General features: G+C 39.2%; 1 protein-coding gene across 1 annotated transcript in view; it reads left to right on the forward strand.

Moving 5' to 3' along the window:
• LOC137187452 (neural-cadherin-like) overlaps positions 1-19,724 on the forward strand; it is a 265,262-nt gene that overhangs the window by 34,013 nt on the left and 211,525 nt on the right. The window contains exon 5 of the mRNA XM_067596339.1: positions 11,491-11,740. Coding sequence (XP_067452440.1) covers positions 11,491-11,740 — 250 coding nt within the window. The remainder of the gene's footprint in view (positions 1-11,490; positions 11,741-19,724) is intronic.

Raw genomic sequence — 19,724 nt, forward strand, 5'->3', positions numbered from 1 at the left:
ATGCCCCAAGCACCTTGCAGAGCTTCATGCAGAGGGTGTTTGGGGGTCAGCAGTGTCAGTCACTGCTTCTTTATCTGGATGACATAATTGTGTTCTCTTCTTCAGTCTCCCAACACCTGCAGCAACAAGAATTTGTTCTTTGTCGGCTCCAAGAGGAGTGCCTGAAAGCTAAACTAGAAAAGTGCTTTCTTCCAGCAAGAGGTCAGCTATCTGGGGCATATCAGGGTTCACCAGCTATTACAGGCGCTTTGTAGAGGGGTTTGCCAAGCTGGCCGGACCTCTGCATAAATTGGTGGTGGAGCTTGCAGGCGCCAGGTCAGGATGGATGCTGGGTTGTGATGATCAGTGTGAACAGAGCTTTGAGGCCTTAAGGGCAAAGTTGGTCTCTTCCCCGGTGCTGGCCTTTGCTGACTTTTGACACCCCTTCAGTTTGGAAATCTCCGTGAGCCATAGTGGGCTCTGGGCTGTCCTTTCCCAGAAGATGGAGGGCGTGCTAGGCCCATAGCTTATGCCAGCCGAGGTCTGGCCCACTGAACACAACATGGCTAGCTATAGTTCCATGAAGTTGAAATTCCTGGCACTCAAGTGGGCAATGACAGAGAAGTTCAGGGAGTATCTGTTGGGGGACAAGTGTTTGGTCTTCACCAACCAATCCATTAAGTTAGCACTCAGCCAAACTGGGGGCCACAGAGCATCGATGGGCTGCCCAGTGTGCTGCTTTTGATTTCAAGATCCAGTATCGATCTGGTCGCAGCAATACGAACGTGGATGTGCTTTCCTGGCAGTACATGTCAAGTCACAGCTTGGTTGAGCAGCTCTACCTGCCGCACTAGTCCCAGTGCCCCTCCAGCAAGCCCCATGCCTGGACTCGAAGACAGTGTAACAGTTGCACCAGGAACACGGCCACCAAGGCATCAAGCAGACCACTGAATTGGTGCAACAGTGCTGTTACTGACTGGGAATGTTTTTGGACATAAAGCTGTGGGTCCAAGACTGTGAGTGTTGCCAAATTGCAAAGGATGCCACATAGTTTTATGGGCCACTTGCTTGTGTTTAGGCGGCATGAGATCGTGGTCATAGATTTCACCATGTTGGAGCCCTCCAGGAATAGGCTAGAGAACATCCTCATGATGATGAATGTATTCAGCAAATATACTGTGGCTGCCCCTACTTGTGATCAGTGGGCCTCTACTGTGGCACAGGTCTTGCCATGGTAATAATTCAATTCAGTTTTATTTATATAGCGCCAAATCATAACAAAAGTTATCTCAGAGCACTCACCTGCCATGGAAATAAAAGCAAGCACCATTTTGTCCTCACGATCGCTGGGATCTCTTGTTCTTTGGCGCCTTCACCCTCTCTTCCCTACTAACCTAAAAAAATGGATATTGAGCAACCAGTCATGTCAACATTCATTTTACAGTGATTTTGGTGATCACATGTTGACTGGCGGTTGCCATTTAATCACAGCCTCTTGTCAAATCGTTGCCCGGAACTCTCGCATGATGTAACCTCACGTGGTTCACGTCCGCCACCTTGTTCATCCTCCTTCCTCTCTCACACACACCCGCACACACTCACAAATACACACACACTCATATCTCTGCTAGTGCTGTATGTTGTTTTGCTGTTAACTGCTGTTGTTATGATTGCTTGCTCAGTGTAGTTGTATGATAGATATTTATTGATTGAGGCATTATTGATTTATAATTGATATTGCTGAAGTTAATAAACTTTATTGTGCATTTAAAGAGAAGTTTCCTGTGATTGTTTGCATACCTACTGTGATAGTAGCTTGGTGATGGGGTCAGTGCTCGAATTTAAACCTTAACTGTTCGTCTTATAAATGTTAACACTCCTCAGTTGTGACATTAGTCACAAGTGAACACCCTTTTTGAGACTACATCCACTCTTTGGTTATTGGTCCCTGACCTCAGGGTGGTGCCCTGTAATTATTAATTCAGATTAATAATTTTATTGATTTATAGTCATTTTAATAACTAATAATTATCATCTTCTTATAATTATTACTTGTTGCTAATAACCAAACCTGCTCCTAACTGAGTCCCAACAGTCCTGTTTGTTGGTAGTTTAGTTGAAATTTTATTTATTTTTGTATGCCCTGTGTTTCATTATTTTGTGTAATTATTATTATTATTATTAGTGTATTATTGTTGTTGTTTTTCCTTTATTTTTATTTTTTTTTGTGTGCCTTTTTGGTCAGTTGAGTGTGCGTGAGTGTGTGTGTGTGTGTTTGCAGTGGTTTTAATCACAGTTGACTGGAATCACATCTCAGTCAGGTGTTTTCAAGCCTGTGTGACCTTTCTTTTTTTAGGTCCCAAAGTGGTTCAATTCAAGAATTTCCTTGGAGTGAGATTCCCCAAGGTGGCTTAGTTTACACTATTAAAAACTTCACTGTTCTTGCCACATTCTTAGTGTAGTTGGCAGGATTAAAAAAAAAACTCAGCTCTTGCCTCAACAACATGATCATGGGCAGAGACCTGCAGAGAGACATAGAGGCAGCTGTCAGAGTGAGAGAAGTTTCCTAGCAACTATTTCTACTAAATCTAGAAGTTGCTTTGCCAAAATATGCCAATAAAAATCATAAAATCTAAAAAACCTTTCAGTAAACTGGCAGTCATGATAATGAAAATATGGTAGAGAGAATATAAATTTTGCATTAAGTTTGTTTTACCTATATATTTTTTTTGTGTGTTAATTTTGGTATCATATTTAAAGTCAAAATTAATTCAGATTAGGACATTATAATTCTAAATCAAACAAGTCTTTCTCCCATGAAACGTGAAGAAAGGCAGAGATGATCTATTTGTGACAGATACAACAGGGCTGAACCACTTGTACCGTTCGTACATAAGAGAAAATTCTAAGTACAAGAAAATTGATGAATGCCACAAATGTTCTTAAATCACTCATATGTGTATTTTAAAAATGAATCTGTTGTACGAGTGCTTCTTGCATGAGGCTCAATGTGTCTGAGCAAAAACTCTCTATCTTGTTGTGTAGGGGGCAAAATGTATGACATGGTGAAATCAATGTGTTTGGAAAATAGGTGTGCTGTTAAAACTGGAGACAAACTGAATTCTTCACCCAGAGAAAAATTCTCTGGTCGCAATTTAAGTCCGACTTTATTTAATGTGTATATAAATGAACTTGTTCAGTTAGATCAATGTGCTGCTCCTGGTCTCTCTCTCTTAGATAGAGAGGTGAAGTCTCTTTTTTATGCGGATGACCTTGTTCTACTGTCTCCTATTGAATAAGGACTACAGAAACAGCTGGACATAGTAGAAAAATACTGTCAGAACTAGGCCCTGGCAGTAAATATGAAGGAAACTGTCATGATATTTCAAAAACGCCCCAGATCTCAGGACACCAAATACCAGTTTACCATAAATAGGCTCTTTTATACAGAGATCCTGCATTATAGCCATAAAGAAGATCCGTCATTAAGCCACCTTTACTTTGTTATGCTGAACCAAACCAAGCTGGCAAAATTCCACCCCCATGTGTGCTTTGACATAGCATCCCGGTGTTCCAGATTCAGAGGCATGATGTGTAACACAACAGTGTCAGCTCCTTGTCCCGCTGTGCCAGCTGTCCTTTTTAAACAGATGTCCGGCTCTGTGACTACCTCCGTAGTCAGCTTATTGATGGAGCAACTCTGCCCCCCCACTCCGTGTCCATACTTTTTATACCACTCAGTGAGGTGGAATAAAGGTACAGTGTACCCGCATTGAACAGGCTGGTATAACCATAACAGCATCAGGGAGTTTCAACATGGCTCTCAATGCAATTAAATGAAAATTTCATAATTTCCAAATCCCAATTAAAATCTGGCTTCAAATATTTGATAGTGTCATCCAGCCCATTGCACTGTATGGTAGTGAAGTATGGGGTCCACACAGTCATCATAGCTATACCCGTTGAGACAAACATCCAACCGAAGCTTTATATGTAAAATTCTGCAGATACATTTTACATGTGCACAGAAAAACACCATCAAATGCATGTAGAATTTTTTTAATCACTTTATATCCAGCCCCCTCGACACCCTCCATTCCAAAGCCTTCCAAACCCAGAGGCTGAGCCCAGAAAAGAGTCCCCTATGTCAGTTGGTGCTGAGACTAAATGCCCCATCTCAGACACACCCTGATCAGTCTCACACCAACACTGCTTTCCAAACAACAATCAGAGTAAACCAATGTAGAACACAATGTAAAGAAGCCTATTTGGAACATTGGAGAGAAGAAACTAAAAGCCAAAGTAGATTAGCCAGTAAGGCAAATTTGAATTTGAAAAAAAAATATTGATAGTGACAATATTTGTTTGTTTGTTTTTTTCCCTCTATAGGCCGAATGCTAATCCCTAGCTTTTCACTCTGCTGATGTTGCTCATTGGAATGTGCTTTTCCAATATTGTACTTGAGAGAGTGAGAGGAGATAAGTGTTTGGTGGTACGCTGTGTCACAGCACTCCACAGGATTTTAACTTGCGACAAAGACATGTATATAAATCAAGCACTGAAAAAATCAACATGTGCCAACCAACTGAAACAATTAGCAGAGTGCACTCACCAGGCCCACAAAAAGCACACAGTGAATAGCTATGGGACACAGCATGATGAATACTGCATCAAGACAGGTTACGTGCAATAAATCAGTTCAGTACAAACAAAAACAATGATTTCAAACCCCATGTCAATCTGATATGATTCAAATTGACTAATTAAGAATTAAAACAAGATTAGAATAGACCTTCTTACACAAGACAGTGGCACATTGAAAAAAACCATAAATTCTGTTGAATATGCCATCACCGTTAAGATACACAGGAACCAATAAATGCCTTAAAATTAAAAACATATTATTGGAGTTCATGGATATACAGTGCATGCCGGCTTACAGCTGCTTTTGCTTATTTTGGTTTATACAGAAGGTGAACATGAGCAATGACAGACTGTGATACTAAAAGGTTACTGGAGAGCAGATGCTGAGGATATAAAAATGTACCAGTACATCACAGTATATTTGAACAAGACTAACAATGTGTTCACAAATTTTTTGCGCGGCACGGTGAAATACAAAGTCAATGCAAAGACGCAATTAGGCTCAAAGGTGCCCCAGGCAACACATATTGACATGAATACGCATCTGTGCAAGTTGTTTCAACTCAAGCAAAAAATGTGCATTTATACTGGGACTTTATGCATGCACTTCATGAACATACAGAGACAAGAGGGGGGAAAAGGACAGAGACTGGATGGGAAAAACAAAGAACTGGAATTCCCGGTGTGTTCTGAGTTCATTCAGCAGTTGAACTGAACACAAACACACAGACACACCCCCTCAGACATGGTTGGTGCCTCCCATTGCTAGCTTACATTTAATGTAATGTAAAATATTTTGACTGTTTGGGGCGGATAAACTCAAATGGCCCAGTGGTCAAACTCGCACAAGTAACACAAGGCAAAAATTTCCTTGTGTTAGCATGTTGTTAGCATACTAACATGCTCACAATAACAATGCTAAGGTATAATGTTTACCATGTTCATCAATTTTAGTTTAGCGATATAGTATGCCAACATTTGCTAATTAGGGATGTGCAGAGAGCCCAGTATTTGTATTTGTATCTATAGTTGCGAGGCAGCAAAATTATTTATATTTGTTTTGTATTTGTATTTGAATAAAAATGGAAATAGGCATAAAATTCCAGTTTTTCTCTTTATCAGGCTTAAATTTTGGAATATTAAAGTGTTAAAATAAGTGTTTATGAATAAACTATCTTATGAAGGAGGTCCCCACACCGGGTCTCCCAGATCATAGACGACTGCGCTGGGCTAAAACCGAGTGCATCGCCAACATGCAGACAGACCTCTACCTATTTATACAGCCATAACACAGAGACAGTTCAGCATGTAACGTGTAGAGAAGAACTTCAAAGGTGATTCTTTAGTTGCATTTTCCATGTATTGCCTATTATTTATTATCACACCCATACTGCTAATTAGCACTAAACACAAAGTACAGCTGAGGTTGCTGGGAATGCCAGGTATTTGATCATAAGCCAAACCACTGGACAAATGGAACTCTGACCGATGATGGCACTAGATGAAAAGTCAGGGGATCACCAAAGTTGTTCAAATTCTTCTTAAGGGGAACATGAATGTGTGTACCAAAATTCATGAGAATCCATCCAACAGTTGTAAAGACTTTTCACTCAAATCTCAACTTCATGGTGGTGCTGGAGGAAAAGTCAGAGGATCAACAAAGTCAGTAGGATTCGTCCCCTGGGGACCATGCATGTCAGCACCAAATGTCATGGCAATCCATTGAATAGCTGTTGAGTTTGGACCAAAGTGGTGGACTGACCAACAGATGGACATCCATCGCCCTCCCTAGAGGAATGTCGGTCTGTTGGTTAAAACCATAAGAATATATAGGCCAAAAAAAAGCTAAAGCATCATTATAGCACACCAGAGCTAACGATGTAAATAGTAAGCTAATAAATGTGAGCGAGAAAGTAAATGAGTGAGTCAGGGAGAGAGGTGTATGGTGTAAGAGATGCAGCAGGCGCTCAGCTTGCTTCCATCAACAGGTGCACCAAGGGAGGCGAGAAGCTTCACCCCGCTGTGAGTGCGTTTGGGTGGGGGGAGGGTTCTCCGTACTACTGTGACTATCTTTATCGAAAAACAGATTTAATGTTGAAATCTATAGTAGAAATTTTTGTAGATAAAATTCACAATATTAAAAATTCCATAAACATCCTTTCCAGAGTTTCCAATTTTCATATTTGAACACAGACAATTAGCTTTTAAAATTAGTGAGGTGGAAAATTACTCATCCAAGGTGCATCTTTGCCAAAAACACCACTGTTTTCCTCATTAAATTTCCTTTAAAAAAATGCTTAAATTCATGATACAATAGGTGAAATTATTCTAGCCGATCCAGTTCTGAGTACACCTAAAGCTAAACCCAACCTCCTAAAATGAAGACTTGTTTTTCTCCCTCAATTAAACTAGTTAAAAAGATACAGTGTTAAATTAAATAAGCAGGGAGAAATAGGCATCCAGCATTGTTTTGTTAAATCATGTGCTTGTAATCCCATAACTGGTTCCATCCTGAGAGTGGACAAATGTGTACTTTGCCAAGTTTGAAAAAAACAAACAAACTGCAGTGTACCAAGCAAGTCAATTATCTTGCCTTCCATAGAGATCTGAGGCTCCTGCAGTTTCCATCTTCAGTACAAAATCATTATATGGCAGAAAGACATGGCAGAAGCAGCCAGAAATGCACTGTGCCCCACCATCCCTCCCCCTATATGTATGATGCCAACACAACAATGCTGATTCAAGATTACAGACGGATTTACTAATAAATAAATGCTCAAATGGTGCTCTGAAGAGTACAAATCTGTACTTAGTAAATTAAATATTGACTCATATGTGACATGTGTTTGGCCACAGCATGGGATTGGACTTCAGGCAGAGACTAGGGCTGCAGTTCATTCTGTACTCATTGCTATTGGATGAGAGGTTGTTCATCACTTTGCAGCAGCAAAACAGCTGCATTTCAGCAACAATTCAGAAAAATGTCATTCCTTGTAACTAGGCCTGTGGAGCTGAGTATCAACTTGCTTTATCCAACTTGCAAGGCTGACATAAATCTAAATAAAAGGAATTACAGGCACCATAGTGAGCAAGATTAAATAAGTGTGTCCTATTCAGGACAAACATGGCCAATTTCCACACCTAATTTGATGCATTTTCATGTTGCGTGCTGCAACATTTCTCCTGCTGAAAAGCAAGCAATGTGACATTATACATATACAGAAGCTATCTGACAAGCCTTTGGGAGAATTAAACCTCAAACTCAAAGTTTTTGCACCTGTAAAGCAATGTTTATGGCAATTTAATGATGACACATGCACCCCGCTTACAGTGTTGACATTACATTACATAGTGTTTTGTCTCCTGTCTTCTGGGTAAAATCCTGCTTAGCATCTGAAAAACCTTTGATTGAGGCTTAGTTTTGGGATTTTACTGACATACCATAAGCTTTCACACTGACCTGAGCATCTCCTGTACTTTGCAGGCTGTTTGCATTTTAGCTCAAACCAAGGATATCAGGATATTTTGAAAGAATTCTTATTTCAAGTCAAACAGTGTGGTTGAGAGATAGCTGAGCATTGTTTTGTCAAGAGTTGGTAGGTACTGCATGCAGTAATATAAACTATAAACTCAGAAACCCTATAACACAAGTAAATGGGTACAGAGCACGCTAATGTTTGCCAGCCAGGCCACTGAGAGATGGTTTATCCAAAAAGAAGCAAAGAGGTGAAAAATCCAGTGTTGGTGAGGATTAGTTCACATTTTAAGGTACTTTCAAACCTGTAATTCGCTTCATTTGGTCTGAAACAAAGAAAAAAAGTATACATTGTTGCCTTTCAGTTCTGGTCTGTTTGGTGTTTATTCTGGCTTATGAACCGAAAACTGTAAGCATGAAGTCATTCAGACTGACAGGCAACTCACTGATTGAGACCCTCCTTTTGAGGTGGTCTCAGTCCGGTTGTTTAGTCTGCACCACAATTTGATTGACAGATTTCACACCAGCCCTAATGAGCTGAACCAAACAGGTCAGGTGTGAAAGCACACCCTGAGTGTTGTGTTTTGATTTGTCACTTCTTTCTAGTTTCCTTTACCTGAATTACTGTCCCGTTTCAGTCCTGTTTTTCAGTTGTCTGTCTCACAAGCATCTGACGGAACAGATATGCTTCTATTTTTTACCAATACCACTGTTTACACAGGCCGTGACCCAGAGCTTTTTTTAACACATATATTCTATTTTCTTCTGTTTTATGCATGTTACCACAGTGATTGAATGTTGGGCTCTGAGAGCTGCCAAAACACAAGTGACCTACACACAATACTGTGCCTGAACGCATCTTGTGTAGACACAGACGGAGGACTGAAGTTGCTGCTGCTCTGCTAACATGCTGCTTTCGCTATGCACCCTGTGTAGACAAGAAGGTGTATTTTACATTTGCATCATGCAGCTTTGAGATGGAAAGCACAGCTTGCTACCATCAACAGGTGCACCAGGAGGCAATAAGTTTCACCCTGCTGTGTGTGCGTTTGTGCATTTGGGTGGTAGAGGATCATCTTTACCACTGTGACTACCTTTAGTGAAAAACATGTCAGGATAGATAAAACTCATAGTACTGAAAATAAGAAATCTTTTATTGTTCGATAAACAGACTCTGGTCATTATTATATCTGACAGAGTATATTAATCCTAGAACCTGCCCAGAGTCTCCAATGTTCAAATTTGAACATAGACCATTAGCTTTTAAAGTTAGTGAGGTGGAAAATGACTCATGCAAGGTGCCAAAAACATCACTGTTTTCCTCATTAAATTTTGGACATCCTTAAACCAAAAATCCTTAATTGCATGATACAATAAATACAATTAATTCTACCTGACCAGTTCAGAGTACACCTAAAGCTGAACAGCTCAAACTCCTTAAATGAAGACATGTTTTATCTTACTTGATTAAATGGGTTAAAATGTATGGTATTAAATTAAAATAAACATCCAGCGACTGAACCAAACAGAGACTGTAGGTGTGAAAGCTTCCTTATTGTCACATTCTTATTTGTCACTTCCTTTTAGCCTCTTTTACCTTAATTTTCTTCTTGTCTATAATAATTGGCGGCTCTGTTATAGCTGGACTTTGTGATTTAGGGCACTAAGAGGTTGTGTTTCATATTTGCATCATGCAGCTTTGAGGGGGTAAGCAGAAGATGTTTTTCAAAATTGTAATTGATTTTACTTTAGTTTGAAGGTTGTTCAGGATGAAGAAAAACCAGAGGCCAAAGTCCACCAGTGTTTAAAAGTATACTATGCAGGAATTGTCGGTTGGTGTTTGTCAATACACAACATTCAAAGTTGGCCCCTCCTCACCGGCCCAACGGAAGAGAGAGAGAGAGAGAGTGCGGTGGTCAAGTGAGCTAGAGAGTGAATGAAGAGAGAGAGAGCGGCGCTGGCAGGAAAGAAGCTGTGAATCGGAGTAATAAAACGTTATTTTCTGATTGTTAAAACAATAAAGAAGCAGTTTGTTAGTTGAAGCAAACAGTGTTTGCTTCAACTAACTGTGTTTATGTGTGTATGTGTGTGTGCACATTATTCATGTGCATGCATGTTTGTGTGTGTGTGTTTGTTTTTGTTTTTTTCTGTGTGTGTATTGTGTGTGTACGAGCCAAATGCAATGTAAGGAGAATTGGAGAATTGAGAGTTTGATGGTGAAATGTTCTTGTTAGCGGAAAATATGCTTATTCAAATCCCTGGTGGTCTTTTCAGTTTTAGCAAGGCAATCAATTTGAGTCTGAGCGAGTCCTGTCTCCATGGATTCCCAATGTGTGATGTAGAAACAGAAATGTTGCAAAATGACACTCTTTTGAATGCATGCTGTGCAAATAACACTTGCTTCCCTTGTGTTGTAGAACTGAACATGCAAGTCAGTGGGAGCATCTTTTCCATCCCATCTCCATCTTCACTTTCGTTTCATAGTGGTGACATCCTGTGTTTACATTGAGTTTTTTTTTTTTTTTTTTTTTTTGCTCAAGTACAAGAAAAATGAAGAAAATAAATGAGTACAAGTTGTAGTTTCTTGTAGCAACTGTTAACTTAATACAAATAAATTAAGATAAGAAAAAGTAAGTCTGTTGCAGGTCATTTCAAACATAATTTCTTAAAGAAATAGTACAACAACTTGGGAAATACATTTATTCACTGTCTTGCTAAAAGTTTGATGAATAGATCAATACCTCTCTCATCTTTGAACTGTAAATATGAGTAGCCATTAAACTTACCTTGCAAAAATGAAAACTGGAATTTCATATTGAACAGTCAGGTATGAGAGTGGTATCAATCTTCTCATACAACTCATAGCAAGAAAGCAAATAAAACATTCCCAAAATGTCAAACTATTCATTGAAGCAATCCAGTTTGACAGACACATTACAGTGACTGGCATTGTGTTCGTATCAGTGTTTTTGGCAACAAATATCTGTTTTTCAGATATTTTCTTGAACACAAGATCTTGCAGGAGATTCTGTAGAATCTGCTACATGTCAAAACACAGTCACCAAAATGCTGTTGAAGCAACAATTAGATGTCTACAGAACATTTCCACCAAAATTAGCCCGGTTTTAATTGATGACACCCATCCTGTGAAGGTTGAACAAAAGTGGTAATGTTATTTTTTTCTCCTAAAGTCTGTCATAACCAATTTTCCGCTTGTGTTTTGAGACTGAGTAACTTACATGTTCACATAGGCTACTCATCAGTTTGCAGCGATCAATACAAACATCCAGGCTTTTGCAGCGTCAATTGTATGAATTGGGGATCTATCGGGCCTCGGTGTATGTTTAGTCCCTCTAACCTCTTTTTCTCCATCTTTATGTTCTCATATTTAGTGTCAGCCAGTGACTGTGACTCTGAAGAGAATGCAGAGTTGACCTATTACACCCTGAGTCCAGACTTCACAATTTCTTCCCACGGGACCATCTTTCCTGCTGGCCCTCTGGACTATGAGAGGCCCAATCATCTGTATGAGTTTGTAGTGATGGCCATTGACAAGGGGGAGGTCCCTCGCACCGGCACAACTACGGTACGGATTCGGATGGCTAACGTCAATGATGAGGCACCAGAGTTCTCCCAACACATGTAAGTTCTAAACTCTTGATTCTCATGTAATTGTTCTGTGTCTAACAGATAAAACACAATGGATGAATGAAACTCAAGGCTAGTTTTGATGAGTTATGAGAGCTGCTATAAGCTCCTTATTTCACCCCTGTTGGATTCCTCCCCTGCTGATAAGAGAGGCTGACCACCTTCCAACATCGTGATAGGAGGAGATACCTTAGCTCTTAGCAGCATCGGTCTGCCTCCTTTTTCTGTACTAAAGACAAACAATCTAGGCCAACACTTTCTTGGTAAGGTTCTTCAGAGTGCCAGCATGATCCAACCAGATTTGTCTGCAGACGTTTTGGGTATATATATAAACCATCCACTCTTCTGAGCCACTGCTTACAGTTGGGTTTTCAGATGTAGACGGTTGAAGGAGGCTCTGAGATTTTGAGCTTCTCCACTTGTTCTGTTGCCAACTTTTTTACTTTTGCTGCAGAGGAGACTGTCACATTCTGCTATTAAGTAATTTATGTCAGCTGGTAAGAGTTCGATTTACTGTTCACATGATGACTTAACTAATCAAATACTTGATCAACAGCACTGACAACAATTTTGATAATCAAGTCATAATTTAAGACATTATCAAACAAAAAATGTCAATATGTTTTATGTGACTGAAAATGGAATATGTTTGGCTTTTGAATTGTTCATCAGACAAAACAAGCAATTTCCCAGAGGCAATTTGGGGCGTCTTGGAAATTGTAAGGGGCATTTTTCACCAGTTTCTTACTTTTGCTAGACTAAGCAATCATTCAAGCAATAGTGATAATAATAATAAAGTAAAAAGATAAATTAATCAAAAATTAATTGGAATTTATTTGAAAATTAAATAATTATTATTTGTAGCCATAGTTCAATTTTAACCACCATCTAATATAATGTTTTTCACAGGTCTTGGAGAAAGCTGCATTTTTCTGATGTGCTCCTCTGTCTCCAAACTCTTTAGTTTTCTCTGCTTTATCATGTCAAGATATACCTAATATACACCTAAAAATAATGTACCTCCACACTTTACAGGACCACGCATGTATGGTGAAAGATTTTCTTTCATTACCCCTTTCCACCTGAGTGATGGTCAGAGATAAACTGGCTACAAATTTAACATCCTCCACTCACAGTAACTGTGTTTTTTTTTTGGTTGAGTTGTCTTGATGCACATGTTGACGTGATTCAGCAGTGGTTTAAAATAGACAATGAAAAATACAATTCTGTGTGTGAGGAAGCCTGACCGTAGAGACTAGGAAGGTGTTAGGATGCAGACACAGAGATTTGTTGAATGACAAAAAAAGATTTATTCTGACCGGTGTAACAAAAAATGAAATAAACACAAGCATCTTCTCATTTCTGTTCTCTTTCAAACCAACAACCCTCCCCTGAAAGTTATACTATGCAGGATTTTCCTAAAAAAAACAATGTATTGACTATGTAAAGATAATCCCTCTCAGTCATCACTTATGAACTACTAGAAGCGCATGTATCTACAGAGTCTCTGGTCTCTGCCTGTATTTTCTTATTTTCTTATTATTTTGCTGTGTTTGAGATGCTTCTAAGCAACAACCTTTGGGTAGTGGGTGTGTAGCTTCCAGCCAATAACAGCTTGCAGGGTGTGAGGTCGCATCAAAAACGGATTGGACCATAACATCTAGTTCGGCGTTTGCATTAACATGTCAACGTAAGGGCAGTGTTGGGCTGTACATATGCCTACGCTGTAGTCATGTGGGGTCTCGTTAGTGGGTATGTTTGGTCTACGTGCCTATCACATGTCGTATACGCAACTGTGACTCAGTATTTGGGACAGCACATTTGTGCAGGGTGGACCAATTTGTGTGGGTAATTTCAATTGCTCACAGGTGATAGAAACACCAGTGTCTGGCCATTTGTGGTGGCAATTATTTATTAGGCCTCTCCTGCTTAATGAATTTTGTCCAAAAAAAAAAAAAAATGTGTGTAGTTTTTTGAATCAGATTATTTCAATAATCTAGACAGCTCATGCTATTTATTCACCATCACAGAAAAAGATAATAGCCTAAAGGAATGCAGCTGTTATTCAACTAAGGGATTATTATCTGCAAATTATGGAAAGTCTCTATTTTAGATTTAAATAACAAGGAATACAACAAAAATACTCAAACGTGTGTAATGTACCGATGTCTAAAGAAAAAACTGTAACCTAATTAGGGACAATTTATCAAGGAAAACAGAAAAATATTAGGCTAACTAGGTTATCACCTCTATGCATTTAGGACATAGGAAAGGAAGGAATCATGGCAACAGCAAAACTTTACAATAATTGCTTGCTTTAATTAATAAAATAACAACAGGTGTTCAAAGTGGAGATCTGAACATTTAATACCAAATACCAAGGAATATACCAGATATATAGCTAGCTATCTGGGCAGGGGTGCTGCTTGGGCAATGCAACATCATGAGTGGCACAGAGCAAATTTGAGTGAGCTGGAGTAGGTTTGAGTGACATCTGTTCAAGTTCAAGTATCTATTCTTATATGTGTCAATGGTTCAAGTGTGCTCTTGCTCAGGTTAAATTAATGGTGCTCTGCTCCCTGCTCCACTCCAACTCTGCTCTGCTCACATGTTCTAATGTACTCTACATCCTCTACAAGTTCCTATTCCTATCCAGAGGGTGAACAACAGACCATATGTGCGTTTTCATCCAGTATCAATTATAGAAGAATTTCTCTCTCAACACGAATGGGGTGTTTTAAACAGGAAAACTGTGATTTCTAATCAACAGTGTGTTGAACTAGATTTAGACTAGAACGACCATTTTTATTGCAGAGTTCAAAGGGTTAACACGATGGTTACAACATAAAATATATGTTACACCATTACATTAAAAAATACCCCTTGACTGCAATAAAAATGTCATCATTAATCAGAAAGCTTTACCAGCTTCGAAATCAATGGCTTGCAGAACACCAAAGCCACCCCCCCCCCCCCCCCCGGATTAAACCAGAAATGCAGATGTAAATGTAACAAAACAACACAACAAACACAAACAAAACCTGTATAGTGTGTGAAAGCAATGCTACAAATAGATGTTATACCAGCTAAACAAACAAATGACAAATGCAAAGACAAAGTGTAATCGGGACAAATGATGTTGTCTCACCCACTTTGTCACACTGTGGAAACAGTTTATTGACCATTTTAAACCTGTGCGTGTGTGTGTGTGTGTGTGTGTGTGTGTGTGCTTTTATAAGAGGTCATCTGTGGCAAAGGCATCGTTCATTAAACCAACAGTAATATTTCTATATGTATACAAAGTCAGTGTATGCTGATGTGTGTGTGAAGCATATAAACAGACAACCAAAGTGCTTAGAGAGAGAGCTCGACTGTCCTGCATTGTCAGGTCAACTCCTCACAGCTGCTTCCCAATTCAACACTGCAGCTGCCGTTACCCACAATTCCAGCGCTTTTTCCCCCCCAGTGCCGCTGTGGCGCCTGCATCTTTTAATTGGTTGATTTTCTGGCAGAGAGCTGGGCAGATTGGTGAGGCAGGGTCAATCAGCCATGCCCACCAGCACCCTCAGGAGGCCCTGAGCCTGCACTTGTGTGTGTATATGTGTGTGTGTGCGTGTGCGCCTGTGTATGTGTGTGTGCGTGTGTTTTCAGTAATTGAGAAGTGGAGTGTTGGTATGGACAGAGTGATGTAGTTATAAAGTGCATTCATGCATCATGCATCTGATATGCATGTGTTTATGTTGTTTATATCGGGAGGGGTTTTGCGTGTGTGTGTGTGTGTGTGTGTGTGTGTGTGTGTGTGTGTGTGTGTGTGTGTGTGTGTTTACTGTCAGCAACAGCAGAATAATCAGTCAGTTTTTCTTCTGTCGCCCTCTACTGCAGCTGCCACAAAAAAAAAACAAACAAAAAAAAAAGCAGTACTGGACAATCTTCAGTGTATCACTCAGACACACACGTGCACGCACACACTGAATTCCAGAGTCATCCATGCAGGAGCACAGACGTGCATGGCTGTGCAAATGCATTTATATGCACACACTCATGAGGGCGGGAATGAGCAAACACATCTGTTATGTCTTTGAGGAAACAGATGTAGCAGGGATGGCTTGGGAAGATAAAATTCACGAACATAAAATTCATTACTTTCCCTGTAGACATGCTGTTTTTTGCCTGTGTGTGCATGTGGGAAATAGTGCATGTTCATGTGCGTGTTGAGTCAATGCATGTGATGGACAGACAGGAAAAAGCAAAGGAGGAGAGAGAGAGGTCATTAAATATATCATTATCCAGGCAGAAAATCTGGCCCATTTGTATTGATTCTCTGAGTTGGAAGCATGCGATAATGAGTATCCATCTATGTGTGTGTGTTTTGCCAGTTGAGGGTGAATGTAGGCTGCAAATCTAAAAAGTGTAGTGAACAGTGTTATTTTGAAGTTATTCTTATTGCTACATTGCTACTTTCTTTTGGAAACTGGCAGTGGTGTTGATGTGTGTTACTGACTGTCTATGGAAGAAAGAAAGAAAGAAAGAAAAGATAAGAAGAAAAGAGACCTGTGTGTTTTTTTTCATGTTTCCATGAGCTCTACTCTAACTCTCAGATCTACCTCTTCACTGTGTGGCTCCCACTTCCTGGTGAGTGACAAAATGTCCACCTTTCATCTATGTGCTGTCACTATGCCATCAGGAGACTATTACTGTAACTACCATCACCTGCTTGTTGCCAGGGAAACCACCCTGAGAGACTTCCTGCACTGTTCTTGTGTGTGTGTGTACACCTTTTACATGTATGTAATTGTGTGCTCATGTCTGTATTTTTTTCTTTATGTGTGTATAATTGTTTAAAGTGACAGCAAGTTTACATGTATATTTCATAAAAAACATGAGAGGTTATTCAAGTTTTACAATGGTGACTTGTATTTCAGCGAAGAACATTTAATTTAATCTTAACTGTTAAATATGTATTATGGAGGCATGTGCTCATGCTCATTTTGACATACACATACACTGATACAACAGGTGGAAGTGATTTCAATTGTGTGTTTAAGAGACAAAAGTGAGCATAAACACAATGCTTTCCAATGTAGCACGACACGTCTGTCTGCAGCTTACTATGATAACACTGGAGGGTTTACCACTTAAGATTCATTATCATCTTTGAAACATAGGGACCTTGATTTAAGACAGATGTAAGCAGGTTTCTCACTTTTGGTCATCAATTTTCAGACAGATTTTATGAGCTATAGTTAGCCAGCTAGTTAGCTTCATCAGTTGTTTGGAAAGCTGTCTCCGGCTGATTCATATCACAATCAGAATTCTGCAAAATGAGTTTAATAATGCATCTGATGGTTACATACTATACATAATATTACGATAATTCATCATGTAATAATGCAAAAAAGACTGATGCTAAAGCTACATGTCTGAGGTAAAAGATCAGCATCCTCAGCACACAATATTCCATTTAAAGACATGGAAATAAAGATGCAGCAATGTACTTGTAATGCAGGGTGGAGCTAGTAAGCCCTATATTACAGTATTTGATGAAGAAAATGTAATAGTAGACTATTATTTCTTTGTAACGTTACACCTTTTAGGTGTTTCCTAGAAATACATAATTAGTTACTTTGAAAAGCACAAAGGTTAGAATTAAGCTTCATTGTTAGTGGTTTCAAACAGTATGTTTCACTTTTACATTAAAAAAGAGTTTGAGGATGAGGATGGACCATTAAGTTTGGCAAAGTCATCTCAGGTAAGTGTCCCCAAATCCAATACAAAAGAGGATAGAGATGCTAATGTTACCCTAAACTCTGATAGTAGCACTGATGTTACAGTCCTGAATAGGGAGTTAGTTAGTTAGTTCTGTGAGTAAAAAGCTAGTTAGCTGAGTATGCTGGGTATTTTGCATCTTACAAACACACTATTCCATTCCTTACAAATTTGCTCTTGTATTTTAGGTTATGAAAAGACAATTTAAAAAGCACAACCTGTTAAACTCTTTGTGTACCGAGAATTGCACTTACAGCCCCATGCACACTGCTTCAATGTGTGGAGTAGGGCTGTGACGGATGTGTGCATTTTTTAAAAAAATTTGCAGTGATGAAGGTAATGAACACAACCACACGGTAGGCATCACATGACCTAGTGTGGAGAAATTCAAACCTGACATGCCTAGTCATGGCTGCTATAAGCTATTATTGTTGTCTTGTTGGGGGTGGGGAGGGTACGCAGAGCATAAGTCGGGAGACTCAGTAGTCACACATTTCTCTGTTCTCTATTTCTCTGTTTAGTATCTTCAGGTTAGGCTAACCCATTGTTGCTTCATTTTTCCAGCAGTGTGGGAAACAACAGACGTGACTTTTCTTGGTCTTGACAAGCTCCAGCATTTATTAACTGACACACTGTAGTCTGCACTGTACATTTACTGCCAGACTGACAACTTCCTGCTAACCTTTTCCTCTGCTCCACTTGCGTTCACCGTCACTTTTCTGCCGCTCACTCTGTCACTCAACCACTCACTATGCACTGACATGTTCCTTAAAAGGAGCTACACTACCAAGAGCTTTCCAGACAATGACACAGTAGTTAACCCAAGTTTCGGAACAACTCTGCACAGAGGCTCCCAAATGCTATTGATTTCTGAATGAATGGGTATTTGGTGTTATTTTTCTCATTAAAAAAAATATTTTTTTGGCCTGTTGGGGGTTCTTGTTGGCCTGGCAGCCTGCCAGGGCTGTACAATTATAGGGGAAACATTGAATGTTTTAGAGTTGGTCAGGGAGATGAAAACAAGAGCATTTGTGTGTGTAGTGATTGATGTTTTCACTTAATATGAAATGACTCTAATGGCTAAAGTTACTGATTCAATCCATGTTTATCTATTTTTAAATCTTTTTTGTTTTTTTTTTCATGATATTGATGCCTGGTGTCATCTCTTTTTAACTCCTGCTCAGGCATCACTGTTATTGTTCTGGGAGACATTTTCGTCCAAATCGGATTGTTTCCTTACCTTACAAACCTGTGTTTCTCATTCCCTGTTTTTGATTCCACAGTATGAAGTTAATAAGAACAATGACACAGTCTCCATGGGATAAGTTTAGGCCATGTTGACTTCAAAACAGACTTCCTCAGCAGGTTGCCAGTGATAAAGTGTTCCCATTCAGTTCACCATGGAGAGTTTCAGTTGCTTTGGCATCTAACAAAAATACTACATTCTTTAATAATACTTAGTAATTCATATATTTGAGAAGAACAGAAGAAATTGATTCTTCTTCTTAGCAAATTGGGAAAGTAACCCTCAACTTACTCATAACATCATGTATAAAGTATGTACGTTACTGCCTCTATGTTACTCTATTCTATCTGTTTTCCTATTTCTTATTCTTGTTCTTCTCAAAAAGCAATATAAATAAAATAAAAAAGCAAACCCTTGAACAGGACTTTGATAACCAAATTGGTCCTAATGGTCAGGCCAGCACTTTGCATAACAGCTCTACCACCATCTGTGGTGAGTGTGTGAATGAGAGGCAAACTGTAAATCACTTTGTCTACTAAGGTAGAAAAGCGCCACCTAAGTGCAGTCCATTTTCTAGGGGTGTCACGATTCTCAGTGTCCACAATTCGATTTGACTTTCGATTTCAAGGTCACGATTTGATTCCATTTTCAATTTAAATATTTTTTTCAGCACTGATGGCTATGCCATTGTAAGACTATTGAGTCTTGATTTGTAAAGATCAACAAATCATTGTTTTTATGCCCTGACAACTGTCGTTTACATTTTCAAATTCTTCTTTAAAATGAGAGGCTACATAGTATCAAGCGTGATATAACAGCCATATTTTTTGGAATGTACCACTCTGAGGGCATATGATCAAATTTAAATAATTTATTAAAAATGTAATAACAATAACTTATTTCAGCAGTCAATCGGGAACAAACTGTTAAACACAAAAACAAAAAGAAGAGTCTCTAGACAGCAGA

The sequence above is a fragment of the Thunnus thynnus genome, chromosome 1 (assembly GCF_963924715.1).
Source record: "Thunnus thynnus chromosome 1, fThuThy2.1, whole genome shotgun sequence".
Lineage (NCBI taxonomy): Eukaryota > Metazoa > Chordata > Actinopteri > Scombriformes > Scombridae > Thunnus > Thunnus thynnus.